General features: G+C 41.7%; 1 protein-coding gene across 1 annotated transcript in view; it reads left to right on the top strand.

Moving 5' to 3' along the window:
• The window catches only part of pex5la (peroxisomal biogenesis factor 5-like a), a 109,367-nt gene that overhangs the window by 34,395 nt on the left and 51,295 nt on the right, over nt 1–23,677 (top strand). Inside the window, exon 2 of the mRNA XM_083766577.1 lies at nt 22,300–22,404. Within this exon, the coding sequence (XP_083622703.1) occupies nt 22,300–22,404 (105 nt within the window). The remainder of the gene's footprint in view (nt 1–22,299; nt 22,405–23,677) is intronic.

Here is a 23,677-nt window from a genome sequence, read left to right as displayed (position 1 = left end):
CATGTCTGTCATGAAAGGAAAGGGGAAAAAACACAAATTTTCATTTGTCTGTAAGCTTGTTAAAACCATGCCACCATCCCTCCACCCCTCAGCAACCATGGTACCTGGAAGCAAATTAAGAGGAGCGAGGTACAGAACCATGGCAGTACATAGCCCAAGACAAAGTCAATGATTATTAACCCTTTTCAGTAACACCTTCCACCACAGGACGCCCTATCACTTCCAACACAGGATACACTTTCCCACCTGCGATATCATTCCCCATGACAAAGGAAATGCCCTCAATTGGTAAGTCATCACACACCGCCACCTTAAAGTACCCCGAAACCAACAAAGGCCATTCAGAATACACACATAAATCTCCTTTGAACAGAAAAGCACCCCTCAGGACAATGGCAGAACAAACCCTGGTTGGATCTAGTGTTCAGGGAATTAAAAGTAATTGCCGCAAAGCTTCTGTTGGTATCCCATCTTGCACAGCTGTTAATAGACAGGGTTTCCCTTAATACATATATTTTTCCAACGTGGCAATAAAGGTACGAGCCATCTAACAACAGCCGATTGTATGTACTGTATGTAGATGTATGTACATAATTATGTACACTTTTTGACTGGGGGCCAGGGGGGGGGGGGGGTCATATTTTGACAGCAGAAATTGCCTGTCATAATTTCACCCCCCTCCCTATCTATTATTGGACAGTATTAGGATGTTACATTTTGTAAAATCACACCTTAGAAAGCATGAGTGTCTATTTCAAACAAAGTGTCATATTTTGACAGCAGAAATGGCCTTGTCATAATTTCTCCCCTGTCCCCATCAAGTATGTATTGGACAGTATTAAAGAGTGTTGCTGTGCACTAAAACGTTGGTATTGGTAGCATTACAAATGAAATACAAAAAACCCTCTACTTATTCCATTTCTTCCCCCTATATTTCCCATTTCAAGTGCATTTGTCTTATATGTAACGACAGCTCCGCTATATTCCAAAGCCCCTTCAGGTACATTTCATATTTAAACTATTTTCAGCAATGGTATAATTTTGTTTTCGGTGGGTAGATCTTGTTGAGCTGGTCATTTTGAAAGTAGCTCTCACGTAAAAAATGTGTGGGCACTCCTGATGTACAGTTTATAGGCTACAGTATGATCCCAGTTCGTTCCAGATTTGAGCAAGACTGATGTCATATTGATGATGCTATACTGCATGTGACGTTACTCACCTACATTTTGGGGAAACAAATTGCAAGATAGGACTGAATGAGTGCGTTCCAGATAATTCTCTGGTTTTGGCTGTTATATTATGCAACTTTCTATCTAGGTACTTGATGGACCGTTGCTTTGAATGAACCCACCAAGCAAAACTGAAATGGGTATGAGTGTGTGTGGTTGTGTGTCTGTTTGAGAAAGAAAAACAGAGAAAGAAACGATGAGACAATGAAGATGGGTGTGGCAGTAATGGCCCCATTTCTGTTTATTGTTCTGCAGTTTACCTAATGGCTTTTTAAAGAGTTTATTTAATCACTTGGATCTGTGTGCAGGAAGACCAAGTAGCCTCCTGGCTCAGCGTTACTGTTAGTATCATCCCAAGTACTGTAGGTGCTGATGCAGATCGCTTGGTTTTCATTCATTTTGTAAGGAACATTTACTTACGTACTGTAATTTTGAGGTATTTGTACTTTACTTGAGTATTTCCAAAACTTATATTTCTACTGCATTACAAATATTAAATATTATACTTTTACTAAATATTATACTTTTACATTTATTTGAAAACTTTAGTTACTAGTTATTTTGTAGATTTTGATTATTATTACAAAACACACATTAACCACTTCAGCCCTATATACATTTCGGCCATTTGATGCAACGATGCGATGCATTGTGAGCTTGTAGATCGGCAATGTTCAAAGGATTTTTATACATTTGAAAACTTGTGAAATAGGACATTCTGCATAATGAGTTACCTTCGACTTTTGGTACAGTTTAAAGTACATGTTGATCCTCTCACACACATGTGTTCCTTTTTAGTATTTGATGATTGTTTGATTGTTCTTGTGTAATAACCATGTATTAAGATCTGTAAAGCAAAGCAAAGCAAAGTTACTATGTTTACCCAGGGTAACTGGACTAAGCTCAATAACTTGTTTACAGCCAGGCCCTGCTCATGGGTTCAATGCCTTGCTCAAGGGCACTTCAGCGGTGGTAATTTTTAACGTGCCGGTCCGGGGATACGAACTAGCGACCTTCCGGTATCAAGACCGCTCCGCAAACCGTTCGGCCACCGCTGCCTCACCACTGCCTGTACCATGTGATTTGTTTTTAAGTCCGGTATAGGTCGACTCGAAACATGTTGGTTTAATAAAGAATAAAGAGAGTACTTTGACTTTTGGTACAGTTTAAAGGTACATTTTGATACCAATACTTTTGTACTCAACCATTTACTAACAGCGCATTTCTACATTGCAGTATTGATAGTTGTACTTAACTGAATGCATGCCAATGACATGGAATTCCGTTTTATTTTCCACCCCCCACCTGTGCCAGAACGTAAAAATGTAATGTTTTTTATTTTTTTTATTTTACTCACATGTTAGACAGCCTCCACACGGATCCGACGTGCACGTGCTTAGGGTTGACGACAGAGTACAGCACCTTGCAATGGGTCTGGACCACAAGATTCGCTACACCACCAAAATACCCATGTACAGTACCTGTCTAAATACTTCCTTAATGTCAACGAAGTCCACACCCACAACACCAGAGGGAGTTCAACAAACCATGTGCAACCCAGATTCGGCACAAACAAGGGATTACATAAATTTCGCTCCTATGCCACCAAAATGTGGAACGCCCTACCAACAGTCATTAAGACATGCAAATCCCTTGACTCCTTCAAAACTGCTCTCAAAGGGCACCTACGGACAGCTGCAATTCGAAAAATGCCCCCGTAAAATCTGAATCCCCCCCCCACCCCTGTTTCCCCTCACCGTATATGTTTCTTTTCCCTTTTTACCTCCTAGGATGATTTCTTTTTTACTATAATAGTTGTGTAATGTGTATACTCGTACGTCTCACACCAGCTTGAGTAAGAGCAGCTCTAAAGGCTAGTAGAGTCCCATAGCAAATCATCTTTCATCACACCCACTTCATATCATTTTGCACAACAGAGGCACAAGCACAACTGGGCTGGTTTCCAGCCTCTACTGGTTTATCTCACAGCAGCCTCTACTGGTTTATCTCACAGCATGCATATGCTATTAGACCCTTTGAGCAGGGCTGATATGCTGGACCTGGACCCAGCTGTTAATTGGAATAAAGCATGGTCCAACATAATGCTGGCCTCCAGAAATCCTGAACACCATCAAGCACATTTTATATTGTTGCTGTCTCCATATTTTCTCAACTTTTCATGAGTTTTCCCTTTTTAAATTAATGTCCTATACTTCGTCGTACAAAAGTGTCACACAAAACCTGCAGTCAATCTGCAAGCTTTAAAGTATAAACCCGGGATTTCCCAGGTTTATTGCTTGCATCCTGTGCATCTCGTGCAATCTCGTCTAATTCATCCACCACTAAATGGCAGTAGCAATAGTTCAGCGCGGGCCAACAAAGATTTGTTCTATTTGTTTAGAAAGAGAACTAGTTGTAAAAAAACGTTAAAAACGTCTTTGGCCTGGATGGCTATTTGTGAAAAGAAGTCAAATAAGTACTTGGCCAAGAATGAACCGTATTAATGCCAGTAACGTGGCATTCAGTTTTCTTTAATGTCATTTAATCCGGTCATTTAAAATAATATTTTCAAATACGAATAGGGTTGGACTGGAGGCCAGTCAGGCCGGGAGTCATACACCAGCTAGGCCACCCACATGTGCGAGCATAGCTCGCACGCAAAATCTTTCATTTTTTTGGAGGTTGTTATTCCCTCTTCCGCGGAAGGAAAACAACTCGTCGCCGTCTACTAATCACTGTAGTGTAAGCTACTCGGATGTACTGTATGGTAATGCATACAGGCAGTAGTACTGTATGCATACAAGGAGTAGAGAAGGGGGCCTCCGAACACAGCTCTTGGCTTGGTCTTCCGCACAGCAATTAGAGGCACTCCATAAAGATTTGAAACATTCAGAGTCCTACAAATTGAGAAGATATCACAGGGATAGCAATGGATCATTTGACATTTGAATTTTACAATATCAGTTATGTAAAAGCAATTGTTATGCAAATGAGCACAAGTGCATCAATTTTCTTTCACAGCATGCATGCGCACAACCTCAAACAAAAAGCCATTTGTTGCATCATATATGTCTGCACAGCAGGAGACCTATCTATTCCAGGCCATGGAAAGAGAGATGGAGGATTTCACATTGCATAGCAATCGAGAGCATAGTGATTCTGCCAGAAAATAATAACACCTGTTTGAAGTGAGCGGTGCAACTATATATTATTGTTATAGTTACTGTACTCTACTGTGCTTTGTACTGTATTGTAGTGTATGTACTGTGCGGGGGTCCACGGAACATCCAGACCCCTGGGAATGTGCCCAGGGTGCCGGCCTGGTTCCGGTGAGCAGCCACGCGTCCGAAACGGACGAGAAATGACAGAGTTACTGTGTAGGGGTCCCCGGAACATCCAGACCCCCTGGAAGGCGCCCAGGGGGCCGGTCCGGTTCCAGCAAGCCACCCTGTGTCCGAAACAGTCAAGAAATGACAGTTACCATGTGGGGGTCTCCTGGGGGTCCGTGTCGGGGTCTCCGGAACAGCCAGGGCCCCAGGAACGGCCCAGGGCGTATTGTAGTGTACTCTGTGCCACTTTACTCTGTGCTATACTCTACTGGCCACTTTAGGTGTTGCAGCTATTTCGTGCTTGGACATACATACAGACACAGAGACAAACATACGAAAGGAAGGACGGACATAGCTTTTTTTTTTTTAAAGATATTTTTTTGCGGCTTACGCCTTTTTATTGATTTTTGAAGGGACAGATAGTAGGCTGACAGGAAACGGGAGAGAGATGGGGGGATGACATGCGGTAAAGGCCGTGTCGGGTTCGGGAGTCGAACCTGCGGCACACCGCGACTGGATCACCAGTCCGGTGCCCAGACCGTTACGCTACGGCCTGGGCCGGACGGACATAGCTTAACACATCAAAGTAATTTAACTTGAGTGTGCATCTGATCTAAATTAGGTCTGTTAATGATATTTTCAAACAAATCAAAAACTTTGATTAATCTTTTAGTGTCAGTTGACAGTGACCTCTTGGGTGTTTGTTTGGTTCATTCCAAGCCAGGCAGCATGCAAGATGAATTTTGCATCATTAAGTAGTAATGTGAAGAATAAAAAGAGAGAGAAATAAAGTGGTATGTTGTCCATTAGACACTAGGCAGAGAGGTTGGCAAGTGGCATCAAGATACGCCACGCAATATAGGAGATGAAATCAGAGAGGCTGATGAGGCTGATCAGGGACCCGTAGATCTCTTAGCAGTGAGTCAGGTTGAATGGCTGGTGAAGTGCTGATGCAAGCACATAAAGCTAACTCCTCCTCCTCTCCTGCTGCTGTTTTCACATGCCATGCTTTAATTGGCCAAAGTCACTCAAGGTAACAGAGGCCCTGCGTCTGGGTAACCTGATTATACACTGTGCATGCGTGTGTGCGTGCGTGCGTGCATGCGTGCACATTTTTGCCTGTTTGTGTGTATTTGAAGATTGCTGTAACGTGATGTTGGTGTGGATCTGTTTGTATGCATTCTGGATGAATTACAATTCAACCACAGTAGCAATAACAAGGAGGATGTGTAACTGGTTGCAGCACATAATACATTAAAATACACTTTAAGTTTGCTGTGATTAATAACCTCCAAATAATCCAAATAATAAATGTCTATTGACACATGCATATTGCAAGGCAGTGGCAGTATTAAAACATCAAATCTCTCCCTCTCTCTCTCTCTCTCTATCTCTCCCCCCCCCCCCCCCCCCACCCTATAAATAGGACTGTGTCTATTTCAGGTAACTTACAGCAGATACTTTATTCGGAGCAGCGGAACCTATTGTAGAGGCACAAAACAAACAAAAAGGCTGAATCAAGACAAGCTTTGGAGTTTAAAACAAGTCAGCTCATTAGAATAGTCCCATGTGAGTTCTGGACCCTTTGAAGGTGCACAAATCCTCCTGGCTTTTTTCTCCTGTCCACATCTACAGCTCACCCAATGACAACCGTTGATGTGTCAGACTACTAAACCTCTTTTACTCTTTATCACGAGATGCTACTTTTTCCAAGCAGTTCATCCTGCAGGAAAATGATGGGGTGTGATGATGAGCAATGCAGGTGGTGACGCAAAGATGACAGAACACGGCAAGAACTTTGCGGTCTTTGTGGTCTGCACATAATTCGGTACGGTAATTCATAAAACTGATCCATAAAACTAGATCCTGAATGCATCCTTCCTTCACTTTCATATCCTGATAACTTAAGAAAAATAAAAAGCTCCATGCAGTCATAATTATGTTCAAGATCGGCAGCCTTAAATCAAAGCACAGAAAGGGGTAGGCACCCTTCGCCTTTCAGTACGGAAATTGCCAAGATAAGAAAGACAGCGCCTGCCAGATCTAGGACGGTAGGATTGCAGAGGTGGAGATGGGGGAGTGGGGGGTCTCCAGGGTGATTGTAAGGCCATTTCCAAGTCAGCCACTGGTAATCAGGTTACTGGAACCCCCAACATCTGTCATCATTAACATCTGCTGGCTTGGTAGAAAGTAGAGAGACAGTGAATGCATCAGTAATGAAATGGGGAGAGGGGGTGATTAGGGGTTCCTTTTTTTTCCTTCCCTGGTATGCATGCATGGCAACAGTTTGCATTGTATATTACATCAGACAAAGCTCCCAATCAGCCTATATGAGGTGTTGTAGATGATTCAAGAAAGACACAGAGAGACAGACTGAGGGATTGACTTAGGTGGTCTTTACACGAGAACGGTGTTCATAGAAAAAAAATAAAGTATCGTTTGCTGGTCCCTGTTCTCGTCCCCAAAGTGAAACCACCTTCCAGAGTGGAAATCTTTGAGAACGCCGTTTTATCCCTTCTCCGTGTAAACAGGAAAAACGGTGAATCCGCAAAACTTATGACATCATGGCTCACGTTGGCTCACAGCGCATACCGGTATGTTTATTACATTAATGCAGAGCCATAATATGATATAATGGAGTTCCTGAACAAGCCTCCCTCCTCGCCTACAAAGCGCTGCTCATCAGCAATGGTGAATGTAAAACCATGATGTAAATAAAAAGCCTTGTGATAGGCGGCAGCCGGGCCGCAGCGTTTATGTAGCGGCTACATTGTAGCCTAATGTATTATAAAATATATAACCATCCCGTGGCGCGCTCTGCCTGCATGCTCTGGGCTGCCTGTCTGTCACCTCGATGCGTTAATAGAAACTCACCTCCACTCAGTGTGGATGGAGCTGTTGTGTTTTGCTTAGTGTTGTTGTGGTTCCATTTCCAATGCCACCTTTACTCCATCTATCTTTCCCTCTCTTTTGGAAATGTCTGTGGTTCTTTTATGTCTTGTTTTGACTGTTCAAACAAATAATCAAAACTCAACTTTACCAGGCGACTGCAGAGTCTGCGGTAAAACTGTTCACAGAAACACCAGAGCAATTATGTCTGTACTGTAACATGAGCTAGTAAGCAGCCCAGTTTAAACACTCTCTTTCCGTCGGGCGCCGTGAAATGTCCTTCACAATATAGCGTCTCCCTTTACCTCCTACAATTTACACTGGTATATTGACAGGAAATGTAGTCTGGTTCTGTTGCTTCAGCTATATCGCCGCGCCTGCTGTATAGTAGTTTCTTAGTTGATTACTTTTGATACAGTAATGGTATTTTTCTTTTGTTTCTATAAAAAAAAATAGGTAAAGGTAAATGTTCTTAAAATGTTACTTCACTTTCTGTGTGGAGTTTGCATTTTCTCCCTGTGTTCACGTGGGTTATCCTCCGATTCCTCCTAGACCAGAACACATGCATGTCACATACTCCTAATTAAAATACTATAGGACTGTAGTCCTGAGTTAAGCATGACGGTTGCAGACTCACAGCAAAGTGTCCATTAAATAAATAAAAACGCAAACATTTATTTTGTTAGTGAGGACTGTTAATTAAGACTGGCAGTCCTTCCAGTGCCCTCGATGCTGGAAGGACTATAACTCCTCAACTCTAAGGTACACGTCTGATAACAATTAACTACTTCTTGCCACTGCTTAGTCAGTGCCTGCTTAATGTTCCTGATCATTATAGGATGAGTTAAATGCAGACAAGTGAAATGATGTATATGTACAAAATGACAAAACTAAATGTCACCGGAGGAATTACAACAGAGCTGATCTTTAGCTCAAGACCCAAAAGAGAAATGCGAGTAGGTCGGTGCCATTAATTCACCATCACCTTGTCATGCTGCACAGTCTACAAAGTGTTAAAGGGTAAGACCACTTTTTTAGAGGTTTGGGTTGTGTAGTTACCTTGCCATGATTTAACTCCAAATGTGGACAAGAAATAAAAAATAATTGCTCCAGTGATTAGAAATCGATAGTTCAAAATATGCTCCTCATTGACTTACATTGTACGCTGAAACAGCTCTCAAAGTCACTCTTTTAGTACGTAAACAAACACAAACAAAGTTGATTCAGACACAGCATCACCAAAACTCATGTGGTTTTATTATTTTTATAAAAATGTTAACTTCCTGTTACTCTGTTTCAAATATGACACCCGATCAGTGACTAATTTCTTCTCCTAATCATGTTGTCTGCATACAACAGCTTCAAACAAGTGCTTACATGTATAGTGTATACACAGTAGTCATCTGTGCAGATGAAAGCTTACACAATGGCCTTGACAATTAGTCACGTTAATTCACTCCTCGGAGCGAGCGGCCTGTTGCCTCGCCCCTCCACAGGGAAAGGTAAGACTAATGATGTGCGGTGTTGGCACATTTTATTTTAAACAACATCTACATCGCACACATCTCAACGGATGGATGGTGTAGAGCTCTATGCTCTTTATAGTATCCCTTGAATGCGCACACACAGTGTAAATTAAACTGTTAATATGGACCCAACCTCAGCTTTGATGTTATGGGTGGTGTTATTACGTAACAGCACAAATGAGATGGCCTTTGGCCTCGTACCGTGAACACAGTTTTCACCATGTGAGACAGCAGTGTTATCTGCACAGTTCAAGAGTTGTTTGTCCCGACGCTGCTCACTTCTCCCAAAGAACAAACAGCTCACGTGGAACAGCTGTGCGAGTCATGTCCACACAGAGCGTCCCTCAAGGACATCCCAGAAGCAAATCAAAGGCTTGAACTACGACTTGATGATTAATGGATGATGATGGAGGCCGGGCGTACCAAGGCTGATTTGCTTATGTGTTCACTATGCCGTCTGCTCTGCTGACATAAAAGCCTGCTCTCTTATCCTTGCAGCCTGACGCGACCGCGAAGAGCTGTCTTCTCTAAACAGGATGATCGATGCAGTTGAGCATTGAGACTGAGCATTGAACAGTTCATTTTAAAGGATGTGAGTTTTTGCTCTCACTTTCCTCTGGGCGCGTATAAGGCGAGAGTTGATGAATCTTGGGAAGTAAGAATCAAAAGAAATTCTGCTGAGAAAGGTGGAAGTAAAAAAAAAAAGCTTATTTGGTACCATAGTGCCTGATAGCAGAGGCATGTCAAGAGAATAGATAAGGCTGGGAAGAGAAGGGGAGTGTAGAGCAGAGGAGAGGAAAGCGAGATGATGGGTAAAGAATAGCAAGCAAGTGCTTCCGCCAGTTGAGAGTCAAGTGAGAGTATTTTGAGATGATAACAGTTTCTGTTGACAATTTTAAACCCATCTAGTGCACCTTATCTTGACGGGAACAGCATGATACTTTCATAAATGTTATACAGTGAGTAGGACATGGGCAAATGGAAACAGACAGAATTTCTCTCTGAATTATGAAGTTGCTGACTGGCCGAGAGATGATTATTATTATTAAACTTTATAAGTCTGAAGGGGATGATGATGACAGCACTTCATGCTCCTCACATTGTTGTTCATATCATAAGTGACAAACGTGAAACCTCACCTGGCGTCTCTATTTTGGCACGTCATTATAGGTGAGAATAAAAAACAGACCATGCATGCGCACCCGTGCGCGTGCAGGCACACACACACACACACACACACACACACACACACACACACACACACACACACACACACACACACACACACACACACACACACACACACACACACACACACACACACACACACACACACACACACACACACACACACACACACACACACACACACACACACGGCTAGCCTTTTTGAGAGAAATTGTCACCAACAGCTATATATCAACATTGTCAAAATTTACAGTAGCTAGTAGACAGACAATATATTTTGTTTGTTTTCTGTAGATTCAAAGCCCATGCAATAGAAAAAATGAAATGTGAAATGGAATGTGATCATAATGATAAACTGTGTTATATACAGTGCAGAGTGCAGCATCCCCAGCAAAAAGCCTTGTGCTTTCTTTATCAAATCAGTTACCAGTTAATTAAAAAGCTTTTGCCTCCTCGCATATGTCCATGAACTAACCCTATAAGGTTTATACTTTAAAGTAAAATGTCTATAGTAGTGCTTTGGGGAAATTAACCCCAGAGGCCACATTTTTACATTAATGTTGACACTTCTGGAGTGCTTTCAGAAGTTAGGTTTTTAATGTTTGGAGCCAAAGGGATTCAATGTCCATCAGCATCAATATTAATGAGTAAAACAGAAGAACCAGTGTGGCATGCTAGCTGGCCAACTCGGCTGGCTGCTGTGTAGCCTATACCGTATGATAGCCTTTTACGCGCTCTGCATCCCGCTGTTAAATGATATATGACCAGCGCTGTGTCTCGTGTCCGTGTTTAAACATGAGCCCGTCGCACAGGGAATTGCATCGACATGAATCCCATGCAGGCTCTAAGGTTTAGCTATATATGAGTATGCTATATCATGTTGTCCTCCTACAGGATCAGGCTGCTATTCATCGCTGTTACACGTAGGAAAGACTAATTGACGCATGATGGAATAACAAACAGTGGTGGACATTTACAAAATACATTTACTTGAGTACTGTACTCAAGTACGTTTTTTGAGTATCTGTACTTTACTTTGAGTATTTGCATTTTTAGATACCACGTAAGCCTTATTTAAAATATAGTGAAAATAGCAAATCTACAAGCTTACTATAGGCTATCACAACACCACATTTTTAATACACAGAGTATTTTAATATTGTGATATTGCTACTTCCGTGTATGCTTCTTCCATCACTGGCATAAGCCAAGGTGTTAATGTTTGCAACCATTAACTTGGTTATTGTGCAAGGAAACGTGCAAATAACCAGTCTACAAGCTCACAGCACATTGGCATGCAATTAAATAAGTATACTGTGTGGATCCGGCGACACTATGCTTCCTGTCCCACAGGCCGCCCTACCTTCACTTACGTTTTTATTTTATTTGTAAAGCACTTTGTAACATTAGACTACTGCAAATGCAGAACAAACTAGAATAAGTGCCATGCAGAAAGGCCCTTTCGCCAACCCTGCCTCGGGTATGGGCACTGATGGCGCAGAGGAGAGGACATGCCGCCAGCACCGCCAGCGTCCCGAGCAGGAATCGAACTGAGGACCTTCTGGCTATGAGGCGACAGCACTACCGACTGTGCCACCGTGCCCTGTTGAGACTCTTCTACAGTGAGATAAATGCCAAGGTGTTCTGAGGGCAGTGTGGTGTACAGTATGCTAGAGCTAGAGTGATCAAAATGCCTAGGCTGTGCCCTTTAATTTCAGCTTCAGCATTATGGCCTCCCCCAAACCACAGGGAGTAGTGCACTGCTCGACACAACCAATCCGAGTGACCCTGATGAAAGTGTAAACACTAAGTGGGCCCTGTGGAATACTCTCTGAAGCCCAGAATGTCACTTAAGGCCACATATATAACCTTGGAACTGTCGCTAATGCCATGTTCTTTTTTCCGTGCTTTTTTCTCTCTCTCTCTCTTGGAAAGAAATGTAGGGTTTTGTTATGTTTAGCTCCATTGACTATGAAAGAGGAGTTCAATGTCAAACAACCTGTAGGACAGAATTTCATAAGTGTGCGTGCGTGCGTGCGTGCGTGCGTGCGTGCGTGCGTGCATGTGTTTCTGTGCGTGTGTCAGTCAGGAAAGTTGATCAGCAATGTGGAACAATGCCAAGTGTCATCATCTCGATCACCTGTGTGATACGTATATAAGTTATAACCCAACTCGGTAATGGTGGTAAACAATGCAATGTATCATTGAACAGTAACATAAAGTAAACAAAGTTGTGGCTATAATCAGAACTGAGAAAAATCTATCTGGTGTGCTTTTAATTTAACAACTGTAGCATGGCTGATTATTCTACTTTAGTTCTGGAAATGAAGTGAATAAGTTCTGGGGGGTGCATACTTAGTCATAGGTTAGACATGGGTTAAGGTTACGTTTACGGTGAGGGTTTGAGATAGGTTGTAGTTGTAGGACTAATGACTAGTCTAAACCAAAAACTGTCTAAACTAAGTACTGCACCCGTTCTGGGAGAATTTGAGGGCAATTTGAATAGCACCCAGAGCAATCTCGATGGTAACAAAAAGTAGGAAGAGGATACAGTGTCAGACTAAGCAGAAAGTGAGGAAAGTGTGGTGCTGTAACTCCCAGACCAGCCAAGCGAAAGAGCAGCTAGTGACAGCAAAGTATTCGAGAGGAGAACCTGAGGAAGAAGCAGAGCGAGACAGAGAGAAATCTGCAGAGCGATGAGGTCACTGTGTTCCTTTTAAACTTGACGCCTGCGATGAGGCTTCTGCCCCCAGAAAGGCTTAAGAAGCAGGAGTGTGGAGTGCGTCATGCGAGTTCAGAACTGTGTATTGTCAGCAATACCAGTGTTTATTTATCTCAGTATTGTGCTTCTATATTTCCAATTGGTTGTGCATTTCATATTTATTGTCAAATGTATTAAATACAATTTTATTGTAGCAAACTACAAAAGATAATTATTATGGCAATACTTATTATTTCTGTTAAAAAAACTGTTAAAACTGTTTTACGGTTTACATATTTACCAGGGAATGTTTTAAAATTAGGTTTTGATATTTTACTCATGCTGTACACAGGGCCTTTCATATACATTTTTTGAATATAATGCTAATTATAACCTGGGATGAAAATTAAATGAACTGATCAGGGCAGATGCAAATTATCATAGCCCAATGAAACCACCGAGGATGTGGGCATATTATACCAGGGAACTCGTCTGGCTGGTGAGTTACAGCAGTGCCAGAAGGTTTGCTGTACATCTGCTGATGACCTGGTCCCTGGCTGGCAGGTTCCTGAGTGGAGTTAGGATACTCTCTCATCCCCTCAGTGCTATGCAGTTGGCTTCATAATATTATACTGTCTGCTGCATCAGAGCGGAATTGCAGACTTTGAAGAGTTTTTGACCAAGAAAATGCACACCTTGCACAGTTTACAAGCAAATGGGACTTTCTACAAGACGCTTTGCTTCTTCGCACCTGGTACCAGTTGTTCCTTATATATTCAGGTATATTCAGTGATTTCACTTAATTCAAATATCTTTTTGAGTGGTGCAACCACTCCAAGGAACAGCAATGTCCGTGACTACGTGACTATGTTACTATGTTTAGAGTACCAGTAGGGGCAAAAGTGGCGCTGTTGTGCCAGAAACAGAGAGAGAGAGAGATAGTGCTGCACTTTTGCCTGCTAATGAGAGAGCGAGAGAGGGAAGGGCAGGGGGAGAGGGGAGTTAACAAAACATTGCTATATTACACGCTGCCTGCTAGATGATTAACAAGCGAGTCGGGAGGGCACGGCCACACATTATGGTCGGCACCACTTTCAGAACGGTCCGTTTGTGCACAGCAGTGTGTTTCCCAAGACCCTCATATAGCGGCTCGCCGGAATAATCCTTCCTACTATAGAGTGTGCTGACCATATAAGGACTTCCTCCCTGTCCCCAGTTAACCCCTGGGGTCAAAAAACCCGGGGGGTTTTCCAAATCACCCAAATCACTGAATGCTCCTTAGGCCTATCTGACACTGTATAAAAATGCTAGCTGAATGCTACGCTAACATGTTCATTAATGTGACTGATAGATAGAAACTAATCGAGAGTGACTATAGGTGATGGAGAAACAAACATTGATGGCATTTGAAGTCTTTATTTCACACTTAATAATGGAGAAGATCCTATACTTACAGATTCCATCTTTGATTATTCCATTCATCTATCAAATTTATTTGGATGGCTTAGCAATTGTTCATTAATTGTAAAGGGTCAGCAAAGGGCTAGCTGTACTCATTATTCCTAAATGAATGCATGTGCTGCTGAATTTCTTAATAGACTTCCATTTAAAGTGAGGAAGAAAGCGCTTGACTGATGAAATGTATGTACAGGGCATCTGTCTTGTTTATTTCACTATTCAAATATCAAACAAAAAGAGGAGATGCGCTTCGACACTACAGCCCAACACAAAGACAGAAAGAAAGAAAGGCGGGACCAAGAAAGAAGACAACACGCAATAAGAACAACCTTGTGGTCCAAAGGTGTGAGCTCAACAGACTGTGCTATCCAGACACAATCTCATTGTAAACAGCAAAATCATTTAGTGTTTTTGATGACAATTATGTGTGTCCTGGTTTTGGGGATGTCTTTATCCATTACTACAGTGTGTTTTGTTGTAATGTTTTCACGTACAAACTTCTCTTCAACCGGGATTTCAGATAATGGTCCATAGATTGTGTGTAGAGCGTTTCACGCAAATTGCTCAAAAATCCAGGCAGAGAATCAGGTATAAGCATTTTTCAAACTGCTCAAAATGGCGGAAAATCTGAGGGCAGAGCTTACTTGTCAAAGTGACAGATGTGTTCCCCATGAGTCAAGGACTCATGGGGAAACATGTGGAAACAAGTGCCATGAATTTTGGGCAAACAAAGCATGAGTTATGCCTGTTCAAATGTTTAATTTAAAATAAATGCTATAGCGCCCCCCTTTGGCCAATTGGAATAAGACTGCTTTCAGTGCTATTTGGCATGACCCTCTACTATACTGTAAAGTGACATAAGCATATAACTCTGCATGTATGTATTAGGTAAGGGCAGAAGAATTTTCACAAAACAGCAATATTCATTGGCTCATTAAAACTTAATTTAAAAAATATGTCACGGTCAAACCGTCCATGAGCTATGCACGTTCAAAGTTTGCATTTTCAATTCAGTGCTATAGCGCCACACTTTGGCCAATGGTCATGGGCTTCGCATATTCACCGTTTGGCATGGCCCTCTACCAGATTCCGCGTTTCGCAAAAAACGACTGCACGGTTCAGCCAGAACTCAGTTCAGCTAAGAAGAAGGAGAAGAAGAAGAAAAACCCCCAAAACAATAAGTGACCAAAGTCCCTTCGGGACTTCTTGGTCCCAGAAAGAAAGAAAGAAAGAAAGAAAGCACTACATCATAGGAATTGCTCACAAAGCCTCAAATATTGTAATGGTGTACAGTATGTGCAGAAAGCATTGCAGCATTGCAGAAAGCATTGCTGTAGAGAGCAATGAGCACAAAAAAAAACACTTCAAACTGACCCCCCGCTTTGCTGCTGGAGAGATTTGAGGCACCCCATAAAGCTGAATTCCATACACAACCATTGGCGGGGACCAAATGAACAGTGCTGCCAACCATCTGACAAAACCGCAGAGGAGCAATCTGACAAACCCAGAGGAGATTTATACGCTCCCTAAAGGTGTCATAACACTGGTCCTATACTAAGTTTACCCCTTCTGTTTGGACAGGAGATCTGGACGAAATGATTCAAGGATTTAGTCACATGTGTTTTGACTAGGATGCTGTCATTGTATCCACCTTTGACAACAACTGTGACAAATAGTTGGTGGGAATTCACATGACAAATATAGAGAGGAAGGAAGCAAGTAAGCAATATGCACTATGAAACTTTTTTGTGAATAACCAATCCGATTGTACTGCCTGAAAAGCCCTGAAGGTAAAATTAAGCACTTGCACAGGGGACACGGAGTAAAGATTATTCTGATTCTGAAAGTGCAAAGTGCAACTTGAAGTGGTGTTTCAGTGAGGGAAATTATGACAAACTATTTTCTTCCTTAAAGATAGAGTGCCGTCATGATTTTTGTACTTTTTCTGTTTTGTAGGTGTCTATGGAGTTAACATTACTCTACTCTGCTTTCTCAGTCCAAGTTGCAATACTACTGCTGCATAAAGTTTGATGTGTCTGATTCCCAAAAGGTGCCTTTAAAACAAGTTTTTAATCTTTAAAAATAGGCTTCCATTTAAAGCCCTAGACACATTTACTAAATCAGAAATTATATAACATTACTGTTTTCAAGTCCTTACAAACCATTTTAACTGAATCACACTCGCAGGGCACTATAATTCTCAGGAGATGAGAGGCTGCACATTGAACAGGCTGTACATTTATCTTGGTAGGAGGTAGGCTGTAAGCCAGGACATGATTGGTATGAGGTTTCATGGCCAAGAGCTCTTTTTGTCTTTGAAATAATAGTCCATGTCAATGAATTGTGTAATGGGGGAGGGGGGGCATATTTTTTGTTGTTGGTGGTAATGGTGTTGCAGCTTGTGATGACACAGTCCCCATGAGTAGCATTTGTCCAAATGATGTGCAGTAAATGATATGTAGCTTGCGGAGTTAGTTCAGTCAGATATACTCGAGGGGGTTCATGCCGTGCTCAAGGGCGCATACTATATTCAAGAGGTTAATATGCTGCATTACTATGTGGGTGTATAAGTGTGTGCAAGTCCCACACGTCATTCGCTGATGTGGCAGTCAGCTGACCATTTGGGCGGGCTACTAGCTCACTAGACTGCATGCTCTTCCTGCCTTCCTCTGCATATGGTTCCTGGTTGTTATGTGATGCTTCTACCAGTGCTGGGGTGGTGGTATTTTTGTTCCTCATGGTGATTTTATTGTATATCCATCTCCCTGCTCTTAATGTTTTATGATGGTGTTTAATCGCACAGAGTACTGAGAAAATGCAGCAGAGCTGAACGCCAAGATAAATATCATAATTATGCACACTCTCATTCTATAATAAATATTGGTTAAATCTGTTCGTGAGTTGTCTGACTGACCTGCATTAAATTAGGATCCTGGGTAACGTGTGTGTAGCTTTTAGCCTTGTGCATCCACTATCCAGTGTGCTATTACCATAGGAGCTTGCTTATCACTCAGTTTGAACATCTTGATTGATGGTGAAGCTCTAACACAACACCACAGCAGACAGCATGAAGTGATTTGTGTGTGTGTGTGTGACTGTGTGCGTGTGCGTGTGCGTGTGCGTGCGTGTGTGTGCGTGCATGCATGCGTGTGTGCGTGCGTGCATGCGTGCGTGTGTGTGTGCGTGCGTGCGTGCATGCATACTTTCTGGAGAATAAGTGTCACTTCAGTGCAGTACAGCCCACAGGACAAAGCTGCCCATTGTGAGAAGCTGGGGGCCTGATTGGCAGGCTGAACTTTTCAAATCTGCAGGGTCACACTCCTACTGCCAATCAAATGCCTCTGGATTCATTAGAACATGCTCTATGAACTCCATAAGGCACAAGGTCCATAGAGTATAGGCTCACAGCTGTAGGCTACAAAAGAGAGAGAGAGAGAGAGAGAGAAAGGGAGAGAGAGATGTATTGAATAAAATAATATGGAGAGCGAGTTGGCTGAAAACCCTTCACCTTGGCCATTCAGCATGATTTAAAAAGCAAGCCTGATTTATTTTTCAATTAATTGTTTTTTATAAGAAAGGACATGCAATATTTCCACCCGACAGCAACGATGTTGCCAGCCTGCACTGTTCCCACTAAAGGGTACTTCAAATGGATGTCATAACTGACAGTGCTGTCTGTCGACTGTGTGACAGTCAAATAGTTGATATAAACATCTAGGCCCTATCTATAAATGCACCAAGTCTCTCTGTACGTCTGTCTGTGTGTAATCCACGTAACTCGTGAACCGTTCACCCCACCGACTTCAAATTCGACAAACGCATTCCACACCACCACAGGGGGTGCAGTTCCCGGTGTCGAGTCGGTCGGACCAACGGTTGTCCAGAACCGCCCCAAAAAGGCCTCTGCCCGGGCTCTTCACAGGGCCCCTGCCCACTGTGCCCAGAGTCCATCAACAAGACCGTGTCGCTCAGCAAAACAAACAAAAAGCAGTGTTGAGTGACAAATCTGCCATTTCTGTTGTGTGAAAAGCATTAATTAGATCTAACTGTCATCACCGTTACAAATAGAACATTTCACAGAACCAACAACATGTTACTATCACTTAAAGCTCGGGATCGAACTGGGAAGTGGGTTCCCATCCGGCTGCTCTACCGCAGGGGTTCTCAACGTTTTTGGCTGGGGACCCCCGAAAATGCTTTGGCCATGTCTTGCGATTTGTATTGGTGGTGGGGAGGGGGCGGGGGGCCCCCTCCCCACCACCAATACAAATTGGCCGCTACAATATCCTTAATAATAGAGAAAATACATCATAAATAAATACTGAAACCAGTTATAATATCTGTACTATGTAAACTCTAAATTTCCATTTTCCAGACATTCAGTTGCAAAAACAGCCATTCCCTGCTTAAAATATGACTACATACCGTACACATAGAACCATGGAAACTAGAACAAGTAACAATACAAGACCTAATACTAATTGATTATACAGACAAGCTCAAGCTGTGTATACTAGAACTGCACATTCTTCTGAATTATTTAGATTGCTTTGCTTGTGATGAGTTACAGTTCTGATCCCAGAATTAGATTAATGTAATCAGATTACGGCATCAAATGATCTATTACTCTCGTGTAATATAATGTAGCATTGCTAATGACAGTTGAGTAATCTACTTTAGTAGCTGGAAAATAATTCCTACAGTAGGTCTCACTGAAAGCATGAGATGGGATTAACATACAGTATTTTTGCCAACATGAAGCAGAAATTGACACCTACTTAGTGTGACATTGATATGATTTGAATGACACAAAAATAGAATAGGCCAAGATATTTACTAATCCAGTCCGTTTAAAGAGATATTAAATTGTAAAGAAAATTTAATAAATATAACATTATAGAGAAATATAGTAAATTCTTCCAAGAGTGATAGAAGTCTAGTCTTTATTTATATACAAACCATAACAACACTTTAATGCAACCGAATAATCTGGACTGTAAAATTAACTAAGCTTTTTCATTTCTGCCATACTAGCTGTACCAAACACTCCACCGCAACTAAATCTGGATGGAACTGTTGTTCTGCAGGCTGTTGGAATTGTAAATATGTTCATTGAGCACAGAGACAAACTGCCACATTTATGTATCGTGCCACTAACATCACATCATTTGATTAAGTTGTTTGCATAATGCTGGAGTAAATCACGTGAGGGAAATTAGATTTTCTTTTTTTCCACCCATCACAAGCAAATGCAATACCATGAAATTAATTTGCTTGTAGTTGCAGTTGAAATTGAAAACATTTATTGTGAATGGTGTGTCGACGTGTTTTATTGACGAAACTGTAACATCAGTCATTGTATGTATCAATAATTTTCCAGTCAAGTATAGTCTATGGAATATTTTGTCCTTCATAAATATTAATCCTACATTGTTCTTTAATTATCAAGCCCTTTTTGTGTTGTTGCTTGTTGGTCATTTTGTCCACCATCTGCTGACAGTATAGAGCGGTGTTTCTCAAACATTTTCATATCAAGGACCCCCAAATTACAGTTAATATGTGCGTGTGTGTGTGTGTTTGTGTGTGCGTTAGGTTGCGCACAGGTGGTGAAAAACAACCATGCTGTTTTCGTGCTCATACCCAGACACCCAGCCAGCCACCCACCCACTCAGCCACACACATAGCTCCGTAAGGGAGTGGTTGCACCACTCAAAAAATGGAGACAGTCTTAATGAAAAGTGCAAACTGTGCTTTTAGCACAAGCAATATCCTTCACACCATCGTCAACCACTTTCTTTCTTTTTCCTTAATTCGTTCAGCGAAACCCATTGAGAGCAAAAGCTATTTTATTCAAGGACACACTGATCACTATAAAACACACAACATCACATCACAGTTCCATGAAACAGCAGGTGCAGTAAGTATGCAGTTTGTCCTAAGGAGCACCGAATGGGCGGAGAAGTTGGGATTCTTGCATATTTAATTTGCTGCCGGTTTGCCTTAACGCTGCGCTGTATAACCGCAGCAATTGGAAACGCAGCAGGGACCTTTATCAATGTGTTCAATTCATAAACTACACAGTGAAATATATGTGTTAAAAATATATATACTTTTGAGTAAGACTTTAGGGCGTAGAGTGATGGTAACGTGGTTGCAGTGCGTATCGTCCGGGACTGGACATGTGTGTGTGTGTGTGTGTGTGTGCGTGTGTGTGTGCGTGCGTGCATGCGCAATAACGGATGTCTTCTACAACTTTACTAACATGTTTTAAACTTTTATAAACAAATCCACAAACACACATATCTGACTCCAGATCAGCGGAGCCGCCCCTCAGGATGACTGGTCCAGGTCTGTACGAGCACAAACACTTTATGCAACCTGGAGGCTGCAACATTGTGCAAATGTGCGATGGAACCTAATCGCCTACATTCTCGTGCTATAGTACACTGCATTGTTCGTGTATGTAACCTTCAGCATAAGCCTGTATGATGGTCTGGCCATATTGCAATAAGGGCTTCTATTTCTTCATTAGACCACGTGTGTCCACAAGGCATCTTTACGCGTTGCTGCGCCTTCTCCTTCCTGCTCGTGTGCCAAATACCAACTTATTCATCCCACGTTGGTACATTCACTCCCTATGTTTAATGCGATTGCAAAGCGAAGCAAAATCCCAGTTTTTTGGTGGATTAGCATGCAGTTCTTTGATGCGCAATAGGATTCGAATAAAGCTTCACACCTGCCAAGCGAAGTGCACTTTCCGACAATGTTTGATTGATTGAAATATGTATTAACAGTTTGCAGAATTACAGTACATTTCAAGCACAACTCAATACAAAGACTGTTAACCGTGAGTGGACGACCTTGTTAACAAGAGGGTCCACCAAATCATCAAAACATTTAGCGATGTACAAATAGACACTTCTATAGCCAAAAGAAAGAGGAACAGGAATTCATCATGAAAGTCCAAACACCAATCAGGAAATAATACATAATTACAGTACATCAAATAGATTAATTAAAATAATCTTACGCATTTTTCAGAGAAGTATCAGCCAAACAAAACACTAAACTAAACAACAGGTATTGTCAAAGATATAGGCTATCTCAAGTAGAATAAATCTGACAGTATAGCACCATCTTCACAAAATAGCCTACTAAGTTCTCATTAAGGCTAGACATAGTGAGGCGATGTGGGAGCAGGTGTTTTCTGAGACTCTATTAGGAGATTTGAGCTCTCCAGAGGAAGTTTAGGATATCGGTCCAACTGGAAAATGAGGTGTGGGAAATGAAGTATAGCATGTTTTGCTGGCAAGTGTAGTGCACAGGCAAAAAGTCCCTAAACGGCGAGTGGGTACTATTAGGTCACATGTATGGTATATGCTAAGTCAGAGTTAGCAGTCATGTGTGTGTCTCTCTCTCTCTCTCTCTACACTCATGTGCACTGCCTGACACTGACTGACTGACTGACTGACTGACTGACTCTCTCACACACACACACACACACACACACACACACACACACACACACACACACACACACACACACACACACACACACACACACACACACACACACACACACACACACACACACACACACACACACACACACACACACACACACACACACAGTGGAAGGATATGTTTTTTGCTGTCAGAACATAACATAACATACAATGTAGAAATATACCACTGTGAACAACCAACCATGATCATCATCGTGTACAGTGAACCGCCGGCATTGTGTGACTGGTGTCCCCCCCCCCCCCCCCCTTGTTCATTGCCATAGTCTTGTGGAAACGTTCACAGCCGCTGTCCTTGGTGTGTTTGTCACAGTAGACGGCACACCGTATAATATCCCCATAGTGTCATCATCATTAATAAATAAGTCTCTTTGCTGTTAAGATACCCTGGACACACACAGGTGTGAGATGTCCAACTTCTCCTGATGCAAGTCGTTGTTGATTCCACTGTTGTAGGGGAAAGACTCTAGGGCCACCGATAAGGCCGTGGCCATGGGGATGAAGGAGATAACCAGTAAGACCTCATCAGAAGGGAAGCCCCTCCTCACCATGACTACCAAGGTGGGCACAACCATTGTTGCAGAATCAGTGTTCATTTAACCACTATTCAACCCGAACGCCCTATTTTGGGCATGTCGTCATAGGCAAAACATTATTCCTAAATAGCAGTGGTGGGAAAAAAAGTAGTCATATTACTAAAATTATCAATACTGCAATGTAGAAATATTCTGTTACGAGGTAAAGTCCGGAATTCTAAATGTACTTAAGTATTGGTATCAAAATGCACATATAAAGTACTCATTATACAGAAGTATAAGTAAGTATAAGTATAGTTAGTTTTCAAATGTGTGAAATGTATAAAACATATTAATAAATAAATAAATAAATATCTGTACGAGCTTGTACCTGTATATTGCCTATTTTCAAATGGCCGAAATGTACAATATTTGGATCTGTGATGTCCAAATACCTCAAAATTGTACTTAAGTAAATGTACTTGTATACTTTCCACCACTGCTAAATAGCAGAAATTGCTTATTTATAAGCTCAGAGAGCATCGCAATGCAACGTGTTGTGAGCTTGTACACCGGCTATTTTCGCTATTCGCCACATAAAGAAGTTTAGAGGGGCTTAAGTGTTTAACTTGAGACCAAATCCAAACCAAATCGACGCGTAAGGATCCATTTTGGTTCCATTTGCACACTGAGTTACAAATGGATAAATTAACACTGAGGATGTTAATGTGCAGCAAGCTCCCTCCTCTGTTGGATATACAGAAATGGCAAAGCTTTGAGTGTGTTGAGTGTTCCACTACATTGAGTCCTTCAACCGTAGTAACTTCAAATGGATCAACACTATTGATTTCACTTTCTGCTGCTCTATGGGGTATAAAACTAACTTCCTGTGCAATTACAGTATTTGCAAAATGGCATAGGTCTAATAATGTTTTACTTAATGAACATGACATTTATTGAATAATGACATGACAGTCTACAGTGCCCTAGTCACACACACACACACACACACACACACACACACACACACACACACACACACACACACACACACACACACACACACACACACACACACACACACACACAGAAGTCATTCTTCTTTGAAACATTTGGTTCAGATAATACATTTTCATAAGATAACAGTCTTATCATAAAGATGTTTTTCCATCCAAATTAGGGCAGAACAACTTTTCTTATTAACTTTTTTACACCTCATAAGCAGCTAGGGCATAACCACTTTTCTTATTAACTTATTTTTAACACCTCATAAGCAGCTATTCTTTAGCGCAAAGAAGTACTGTATGCATTTCCACAAT

The sequence above is a fragment of the Protomyctophum parallelum genome, assembly GCF_964188405.1.
Source record: "Protomyctophum parallelum genome assembly, chromosome: 6".
NCBI classification, from domain to species: domain Eukaryota; kingdom Metazoa; phylum Chordata; class Actinopteri; order Myctophiformes; family Myctophidae; genus Protomyctophum; species Protomyctophum parallelum.
The sequence above is the reverse complement of the archived record's forward strand: the minus strand, read 5'-3'. Positions and strand labels throughout refer to the sequence as shown.